This window comes from Xenopus tropicalis, chromosome 8, assembly GCF_000004195.4.
Source record: "Xenopus tropicalis strain Nigerian chromosome 8, UCB_Xtro_10.0, whole genome shotgun sequence".
NCBI lineage: Eukaryota > Metazoa > Chordata > Amphibia > Anura > Pipidae > Xenopus > Xenopus tropicalis.
In genome coordinates this window covers 63,602,146-63,612,759 of record NC_030684.2, presented here as the reverse complement: position 1 = coordinate 63,612,759, position 10,614 = coordinate 63,602,146, and the positions used below count along the sequence as shown (strand labels likewise).

The 10,614-nt window shown below is 39.6% G+C and overlaps 1 protein-coding gene across 3 annotated transcripts in view; it reads right to left on the bottom strand.

Moving 5' to 3' along the window:
- Nucleotides 1-477: 477 nt before the first annotated feature.
- hdx (highly divergent homeobox) overlaps nt 478-10,614 on the bottom strand; it is a 68,904-nt gene continuing 58,767 nt past the window's right edge. The window contains exons 10-11 of one of the 3 annotated variants that reach the window (XM_004916891.4): nt 3,081-3,203; nt 478-809 (exon numbers count right to left, since the gene is read on the bottom strand). In XM_004916891.4, coding sequence (XP_004916948.1) covers nt 684-809; nt 3,081-3,203 — 249 coding nt within the window. In that variant the 3' untranslated portion in view covers nt 478-683. The remainder of the gene's footprint in view (nt 810-3,080; nt 3,204-10,614) is intronic. The other 2 variants (XM_002938541.5, XM_012969462.3) reach the window with 2 other exon arrangements.

Here is a 10,614-nt window from a genome sequence, read left to right as displayed (position 1 = left end):
AGAAAACAAAATGAACCAGGAAAATCAGCTTGGCACCCCAGGTATTGGTTTAGAACCAGGTATGAACTTTCTCTTAATTACGATTTCCCTTTTTAGGAGGCATTTCACTTTAATCTGGGAACAGAGTTCTAACCCATAGGTTAAAAATCTCTGCTCTCACGTAGACTTATATATAGAATCCCAGGCCACAAAGCAAATCAACATTGTTGCTCTAATTCAGAAAGGAATTAATGAATGTAAATCTAGCAGTAAAACCTGCAGGTATAAAATAAGAAAACAAACACAAAGTTTACACAACTTACAGTGTTTTCAGGGACAAAAAAACCTTATTGAACTGGATAGGTGGCACAGACAAATGGCAGGAGACATTAAATAGTGTATAATTTAAACCAAAGCAATAAGAAAATCCTTGGAATGAAATCAGAGGAGTAAGATTTTGAATGAGGGGCACCTATAAAATACCCAGAAAGATCTATGTAAATACAGAGTCTTTATCGACTGTTGTGAGTTTTATTTACTCTGCGAAGCAGAAATATATCCAGGATGCAAAATATATTCTATTAGTTGATTAAAATAAGTTAGCCTTTTTATTTTCAGTCAGTTCATTCAGTCTTACAAAGAATGAGAGATAGGAGTGGGACAGAACACTGGGACCATGTGGCAGCGGAGGAGCTGGGATGGCTTCACACACTGTCTGGAGTGTTTTTCTCCGATACAGAGGACATGCTGTATGAGGTATCTTCAGGCTCAGGGGAGGGATGACTGTAATCCATGTCTTCTAATTCCAAAGGTGACTCAGCTAGGAGGATCTGCAGGAAACAAGAGCATTGCTGACTCCGGCCAAATAAAATCATGTACAACAGGTATGACAACATATTGTCTCTGCAGCTTTATCTAACAACGCCCCTCCCCATCCCACAACGCCAATCATAAACCCAACATCACTGATCCCATAAGTACAACAGGTAAAACATGCTGATCTAGCAGTGACTCCTGGGGCAGAATGTGCACATAGAGCCAACAAGCTAATTGCTTGTTTACAAACCAGTCTTGTTTGTTCTATGATTGTACAAAAGCTTAAGCTTTGAACAGTTTGTGGCAGAACATCTGCAAAAAAATCATAAAATGTATCTGTAAGAGCAACTATAATGTAGCACTAGGCTGAAAACCATGATTTCTGACGGTAAACTATTAGAATTGTCTGCATGAGACACTGAGGGGTAGATGTTTTACTATAACTTCTGTCTGATGAATATCTGTGCTAAATATGTAAGCTGAGTATTAATACTTGCCATGCACTGACCCCCCTTCTGCTGCGCACAATTCCTGTGATTCCAAGCCTATACATTCTGTCTGACACAATAGCCATGTGTCTCTAGGGTTTTTTTGCTTCTTGTCTAGCCTAATTAAAAGAGAACTACCCCCCCCCACCAACTAAAGTCCCTATCCACTGCCCTCCATTGCCCCCCTTCCCCCCAAAGCTACCTTCCTGCAGGGTCTACTACATGGAAAAGTATCCCTGTAGAGTAGCGCAGCAGAGATCACCGGCACCATCTTCTGTATCTTCAAATACTGACGCACGGAGCTAATCCCGGACTAGTTAATCCCACACTTGCTCTAACTGTGCATGCATCAAGAAGATCAGTGTCAGCGAACCAATAGAAAAATGTCAGAAGGAACAGAAGATAGCTCTACTGTGCATGTCAGGTTTACAAGCAGGAAAGCTTTGCCGTGTAATAGACTATGCAGGAAAGGAGCATGGAGGGGGCCTATGGAGGGCAGTTGACAGGGGCTTCTCTTTTGTGGGAGTAGCGCCAGGTTTGGTTAGGTTTGCATGCTATTTCAGCTTAGATATTTTCAATAGGCTTTAAAGGAAAATAAAGGTAAAAACTAAGTAAGCTTTATCAGAAAGGTAAATACAGCCATAAGCACTCACAGAAACGCTGCAGTGAGTTCTCTGTCAAAAGATTTATTGTGTCTGTTTTCCTGTGCTAGAGACACGCAGCTCTCTCCCCTCTCCTGCTCCCCCTTCCCTCAAGAATGCTAAGAACTTAGGAATGTGGATCTGAGCCAATCAGCAGGAAGCTTCCTCATAGTCTTACACACTGAGCATGTACACGGGTCTTGCTCTTGGTGCAGGAGAGAGGCATTATGGGAACTTTCTTTACACAGTTCAGCGTTTTTTCTTCCTGTTGGGCTTCTGATCATCTGAACGGAGAAATATGGGGAGACTTAAGGGCACTATTGAGAGAACTGAAGGTATACCTGCAGCTTGACATTAACTCTTTATTAGCCTTTCCTTCTCCTTTAAAATAACAGCACTACCTTATATTCACAAACATCTGTGATTAGAAGATATAAAGTAATATATGTCTTAATAATATAAACATAAGCAACAATGATCAGCCTTTAGTTTTAAGAAGCTATTAAAATAATCAAGATTGAAAGAATAATGAACTGCTCTGTGCAGAAAATATGTCCGTGACAATATTTTTATAATCAATTATACACACATTCCACAAGATACGTGTATACTCAGGGTTGTTATAAAGTATAGGTAAAGGACCTAACCAAAATGCTTGGGAGCTGGGATTTTTTAGAAAAAAACTGCATTATAAGTGAAAAACATGGCGTACTGCATACGAAATGACACTGCACACTGAACAGCTGCATTTGTAAAAGCACACAACAGAGTGAGACAAAAATAAGCACACACACAAGCCTATTTTTGCTTTGCTGTCACTGTTAAAAGGACAGAAGAAGAGGTATAAAATGGAGTTATAAATAGGGATTATTGGCAAAACATAGGTTTTCTGTATCTTTAGATAAGCCTTTATCCTTGATCGGAAACAGTCTTCCTATTGAAGCAACTCCCAAGGAAGCACAGATCATGGAGCTGGACAAAGCTATAATATCATTTCTGCCTCAGCGTCCCGCACCTGATAATGCTGCAGCCTCCAGCGGTTTTTCTAGTTCCCTGGGTGCTCAGAAGAGGGGGATTACAGAAAGATAAATTATCTCTTACTCCTTTACAATGTTACTATTTACTAATAAACTCACCTACATGTGGTGCCACATACCTGTTGTTGCTCTTTATCGTTTGACTTCACAGCCTGTATAAGATTCTTGGTGAATGTTTGCAGCTCAGCAAACTTCTGCTTATAATTCTCCAGCTCGTTCTCCATGTACCTCATTTCTTCATTCTGTATAAAAGGAAATACAGCTATGGGATCTATTATCCAGAATTCTTGGTACCTGGGACTTTCGGGATAGGTGATCTTTCTGTAACTTGGATTTTCATACCATACTAAAAAAAACATTTAATCATTCAATAAAGACAATATTTGCATTGTTTTGCTACCAATGTGGATTTATTGTATTATTTTTTTTAAAACAGAATCTATGGAAAAATTAATGGCCTTACTGTACATTGAAGCTTTCTGAATAATTTATTTCTGGATAAGTGATCCTGTATACCAAAAAGTTGCAGCCAGAAAAGTTACCTATATTAAAGGAATATACAAATCTGCATCTGTATGAAACCAGTGAACAATGAAGCTAAATGTTTATCCATGTACTTTGCATGATATCCTTGACAGAAAATCTACCATGTAATTCATATGACGGCACAGCTTCCTGGATTTGCACAGCTTGCCAACTCTGCAGAACTCTCATAAAAGACGCGTATAACACCTTGATATATTAGGTGTCATCTATAAAGTGGAAGGCAGGGTGCAAAAAAAAAACAGACTCAACCCATCATTTTTGTGTCCTTTGTACTATACCTTCCATTGTAGATGAATTGCCACAGGGTCTCTGCGCTCCGTATGGCAGTAAGGAAAGGATTAAACTGCATTCTCCATGGAGAATACCTTACACCAACCAAGTGAGATCCTTTATTCCGTACACATGCAAACTAATATATTAACAATAGGTATTTTAATAATTTCTGGGACATTATAAAAGAAACAGAGCATGTAAAAGTGAGCATGTTTGTACATTTTGCAGTTATTAATGCAGTCCTAGAACTCCATTAGGCAATCTCTCCAATACATGAAATAGGAAAGACTTTTCCACAGCACAGGAAAAAATTTAATATCTTTAAAACGCTGCTTAACAAATATACGTCAGTACATTCCTTTTCTAAGCAAGAAAAGATGCCGCAAAGCAATAACTTATAGTTTCACAAGAGCATTGGAACAGGTAAGAAAAAAGGTGCTTTTAAGGCATTTTAATAACCAGGACATCTGAGACCTTTATTAGGTGGCCAATATGCGCAACAGGTTTTGCCAGGCAATTGTATTTGCCTACTACAAGGAGGTGAGCAGAAACCTAGACTCTGAGATGGCAGTGGATGTCATCTACTTTGATTTTACTACTGTACTACACAGACAGTTAATGGTTATATTAGGAAATAATGGCCTGGAACACAATATTTGTACATGAATAGAGAATGTTGTTGAAGTACTGCAGGGGTCAGTCCTTGGTCCTTTACTTTTTATTTGTTTATTAATGACCTGGAGGTGGACATTGTAAGTATTGTTTTATTTTTGCTGATGATAGCAAATTGTGCAAAACCATAAGTTTCATGCAGGATGCTGCCACATTGCAGAGAGATCTGATTATGTATACATCTTTTTTTATATTTTAAAGTTTATCAATAGGTCTGTATAGGGTATGTACATGTAAATAAATATTCATTTTTTTAAAAAAAGCCTCATGAGCACTGTATCTCTTCTTGGATGCTGTTGCTGTACTACCACACCATTACCCATGCATATTTATAATTTGGTAAGTGCCAATGTGTATATATGTACCTTGCGTCACCTGCAAAATCTTGCCAAACCCAGACAGAGGTGTTCTGTCACCTTTCCCTGGGTCTTTGGAAATGGACCCTATTGTGTGCATCTATATTGCAAGCGAAAATAAAAATAATTTATAAAAATGAAAAAACAAACAACCTTACTCTTAAGAGTTTTTATTGTAGATTTTTTAGAATTAAAACATGTGACTCATAAGGGGTCAGGCTTAGATTGGGATTTAACATAGTCGCTGGCATTTCAAGTACACAGACAAAAATCCAAAAGACGCAACCCCCACATACCACCAGCAGCCCAATAAATAATGACTGTCTATAGCATCATACAGCAGCCCCTTTGCTATTTGCCAGAATCTACAGATTGCCAGTTGGGGCCTGTAAGGGGTCATGCCATGAATATGTTTCTTGGTGCAATGACATAAACCATAATCTCTCTCTTAAATAACACAGAGTGACAATATCACCATTTTCATAGTCCCATACTGGAAATATACTGCAAAGCAAAAAAATTCAAAGATACACAGCCAGAAATGTATGCTAACTAATAAGAAAGAATGCTGATTTTTACCACATGGAAAGAACAGAGATATTAAAATATTATGTGTATGGGTTGAGCTAAACACTTTTTCATCACCCATAAGGCCCCATGTGCATCTGCAGGCTCGCTCTAGTTTTCTCTGCACCAATTGGAATGGGACCAAACTACCACAATTGCACAGCATGACTCATATCCACTTGCACGCATTGCAGTCAGATGTGAAGTCTGATTCATTCTGCAACAGTAACATCACCCCGAATGGTCATTGCGCTGTTGCTATTTCCGTCTTTGGGTAATTTGCAGATTGACCTCAGCCATCAATATGGTTTTCAGCTCCTACTTATTTATAAAATGGAAGATGAAAATATTTAATGAGGTTGTTCATCTTTTCATTAACATTTAGTATGCTATAGATGGACCGATTCTGAATTTTCAGTTGTTCCAATTGCTCTTTTTTATTTATTCTGTATGGTTATTGAATTATTAGCCTCCTATTCGGCCTATGTCAAACCTTCAAATGAAAATGCTGGCTGGTTAGTGGTGTTACTGACCTGGCAATTTAAGGCACAGAATGATAGTTAAAATGATTTGTTATTCTTATTGCTTATTGTGATTTCCAAACTGCTTGCTGGTTCTTAGGGAAATTGAGCCCTATATAATAAAGGGTGCAAAGCTGGCCAGGTGCAGTAACCCACAGCAACCTTTTCTTTTAAACATGTGACTAAGAAATGCTGTCTTGTGATTGGCTGCTTTAGATGAATAGATCTGTTTGGACCTTATATGATATAATTGTATGTAGATGTAGAACAAAAATGTAAGTAAATAAGAAAAAGGAACACCAATTGCACATTTTGACAGAAACAAGGAGATCCTCTGCACTCACCGATAATCAATATATATAGGACATTCTGTGCATGAATCTACCAAGAAATTCCCTCCCCTTTAAACAAAGCAGGGATTGTTTGTCCATATATTGCAATATATTCAAGCTGGCTAACTACATCAAAGTCATCCTGTCTGGCCAGTCCTACACTCACTTTCATCTGATTAATTAAGAATTCTACTGCTTAATTATACAGGGTTACAACTGGTCGCACTATTAGGCTAACGCCTCATGGAGAGATTAGGCATCTGCAATAAAGGTGGCCATACATGCTAAGATCCGTTCGCTTGCCCAACGAGCGGATCTCCGCCCGATATCCCCACCTACAGGTAGGTGATATTAGGCTAATTCAGGCTAATTTGGTCGTTTGGCCTCAGGGCCAATTAGAAAAACGGGTATAGGCGCAGATGATTTATTCACATTGGAGACCGCATCGGCTCATTGATGCGGTCCCCGGTGCAACTAAATTTTTAAACCTGCCTGATCGATATCTGGCCGATTTCAGGCCAGATGTCGGTCAGGCCGGCCCATCATTAGTGCCCATATACGGCCCGATAAGCTGCTGAGTCTAAGGTCTAAGGGATTGATATCGGCAGCTATAATCGTCCAGTGTATGGCCACCTTAAGTCTCTGCTATCGCGGACGGCCAATCTCCCCAAAATGCTTTTCCACCGGAAACAAAGTGAATCGCTGGTGAAAAGGCATATGCAACACTTAATTTTCCCAAAAAGGAAACAACTTTGCAGGAGGAAATGCGAATTTTGAAAAACAAGGCAACGCGTATACCTTTCCACCACTGATTCACTTTGTTGCCGATGGAAAGGCATTCTGGAGAGATTAGTCGCCCACAGTAGCAGAGATTTAACATTAAATCTTTCCATGAGGCATTAGCACTACTGGCCACCATTGGGATCACCTGACTGTTGCTGGGAATGATGGAAGCTACAACATTAAGCTGGAGACTGCTCCTGTAAAAAATATAGCAAGAAAGAGAAAATAGTGCTCACCACTACATTTTAAACCATTAGGCGGGGGTGGAATGAGGCTGTGACCACAAAATTTGTATAGACAGAAACAAGAGTTCTTTTGCACCACGCCTAATGATTTAAATTTAGTGGTGAACACAACTTTCCCTTTCTTGCTATAATGACACATTTTGGAAGAATACTGCTCATACTGATTGCATTTTAACAGATAAACACAGGCTCATACTGTATTGTCTATGTACAGTATAAGGTATATGTAGCCTTTTAGGGCTACTGCATTGTTGCAGAGCAGGGCTGTTAATCTGAGATTGGACTGGCTACTGCACCTGCTGATTGTGAGGGAAAAACTAAGCCCACCCAATCTGTTATTGTAATTTACCATTATGACCCCAGACATACGATTATTCCCATTATATCTCTGGCATTGTAGAAGCCTTCCCAGCACACTGTGTTATTTAGACAACAGTCCAAACACTTGGCAGGTAGATTTCAATTTGGAGTTAATCCCCGGTGTGCCACGATGGTCTATGTTACAAGAGGTTAGCAGCAGAGAGCAGCATTAAGCTGCCTGCAAGCATCCCACAGACAGAAGCGGGGGAGTAACCATTTCATTTAGAGTCAAAATAAAAAGGGAATCGCGGGTTTTTAATGACAAGGCACACGTCCAAACGCTGATAAATGAGCACTGTGTGACTCACAGCGAGCATACGCTAGCATTTCACGAAATGCCCTGAGCAGGCACACAGTGGCACTACAGAGGAGACGCTTCCTACCAGTGCCTGACTTGGCAGCAGAAAGAATTCCCTTGATCATTTGTTTCCATGGCATCCATTGAAATTTGTTTCAAAAGAGATTGAAACCGATTCTCCCAAAATTCCCATTATATTTAAATTTCAACAGCTCTTCCACAAGAAGCACGTACGTGCATAAACTTCTGCCTCTTGTGTACGTTCTATCATAAACAAAGAGTGCAATAAACGGCAACTATACAGCTTGCACATTTTGCTGGGGAAACTGCAGTGTTAACCTTCTTTTTCATATTCTAAATTCTGCAAAACCGTGGTTTGGGAGACTGGGGATAGCAGCAGCCACTGCCAGAAAAGAACATTAATTGAAACTCTATATAACTATACAGTACATCCTGACAGCACTGCTACAAATGTATGCACTTAGTATCTAAATAGTCAATTACCATTCACATTAGTGCATTAACCAAAGGCAACCAATCAGCACTGTCCAGTAAGATTACTTAAAGCAAGCTACTAGGTGGTTGCACAAATGCACTGCAGAAAATTACCTTCACATTTGTAAAATCTACCTTACTGTATTGTCCCAGAAGTACAGAATTGAATATTATGTATGAGGAGTTATTAACCACTGCCCTAATCTTAGAGGAACAGTTCAGTGTAAAAATGAAACTTAAAAAATAAAAAAAAAATTGTAATATAGTTAGTTAGGCAAAACTGTAATCTATAAAGGCTGGAGTGAGCAGATGTCTAAGATAATAGCCAGAACCCAATTTGCAGCTCTCTAACCTCTTAGTTAGTCAGTGACTTTAGCGGGGGCCACATGGGACAAAACTGTTCAGTTAGTTTGTGAGCAGGCAGGTCAGATTCAAATGCATGTCCCATATGGCCCCCTTCAAGTCACTGATTGGCTACTGACTGTTAACAGCTTAAAGTAGTGGTATGGCTATTATGTTAGACATTTGCTCGCTCCAGCCTTTATAGATTCCATTTTTGTCTAACTAACTATATTGAAAACATTTTTTATTTTGTGCAGTCTATTTTGCCCATTTTCATTTTTACACTGAACTGCTCCTTTAAGTGCAAGAGCACTACTGTATGGGGTACGAAATTGTGCCCCTTAGGACCTTTACCTGCTGTACCTGGGCAATGGCTTCTGTAGAGTGCAGAGAACGGTCAAGCTCAAGGCAGCCTTGTACTTAAAGGGCACACTAAAAGTATTACCCCCACCAGAGTTGCGTGCTAACAGAGCCCACACACTGGTTGGGGGAAACAATAGTTCTTTTTCAAGGGGATACCCATATACTACCCCTGCTCCTCATGAATGTAACACAGCTGAAAACAGGCATAGGCTGAACACAGACACTGCTGTATTAATGGGAAAGACACATGCCTTTTAACTCTATTCTGGAGTGCAAAGACCTATAGGGCAATGTGCATAAAATTAAAGCAATGCAAAATGCCCCACACTTCCAAATAATGCTCATGGTCCATGCCACCATTATAAACCAAATTAATCCTTTGCAGCCCAGGGGAAGTGTAACATTTGGGCCCGCTGTGATATAGGAAGGAAACCACTGATCTGCAGCAATGAATACTACAGCTGTACCACTGGTAACCTCCTGGTGGCTGCCCTAGGCATGGTCATGAAAATGGTGCTATGTCAGTTCTGTAACTGCTAATACTACAGAATACTCCTTAAATAAGTTCATATTTAGAGTGAAAACCTGTAGCAAAATGGTACAAGGTAGGAACCTGAAACATCATTTTTCTAACATTCTCTTGGAATGCCATGTTCTCATTTTCAACAATAAAATTGTTGCATTCATTGTTACACCTGCAGCTGGATAAAAAAAAGCCAATCGTTGATTGGTTGCTATTAGTGATGTGGGAATCTGTCCGTTTCACTCCGGCGAAAAATTAGTGAATCTTTGAAAAAGATTCACGAAATGGCAAAAAGTTTGCATTCGCGTAAAAACACTAGTTGCTATGGGTTGTTGCCCACAGGCTAATTTGCCCAGTGTTGATAAATGAGCCCCACTGCATATACCCTTTATTCAGCAAAACAGCCTCACTCAACATCAAACAGTAACTTGAAGCAGTTTTCCAAATCCCCAATCATTTCACATGCTTACAGAAGCTTTTGTGTTGCAGCTCAGGCTGCTGGCAGTTTCAGGACCTGGGACAGCACAGCCTACTGGGTGTAAGGGTAGCAGATAGGGCAGCTGCAGGGGTTTGGAACTGGGGCAAGTCAGATGTGTGTAGATTAAAAAAGGTCAGCTATTTGCCTTTGGCTATAAATGCCTTTATTCAAGATTATATTGAACTCATACTCTGAATTATCAATCACAAGTCATCAAAATGCCAGCTGATAATAGCTACCCCAAATATAATACTGATGCATAAGTAAGGTCTAACAAACAATTGCATATTTATTATTGTTATAGTCCCGTTGGACTTCTGTTACACTTTCTTGCCACAATCATTACTGAATACAGCTTTTTCTGTCCAGTTCGGTTATTGTCCCTGATTTTAGAAAAAGGAGCTTCCTTCATGTCCTGATCAAATATGTCACAAACATGGTAACTGTCCCCAAGGGGTAGAAATGTGTTTCATGAGATTACAGGGAAAGGTTCTGAATG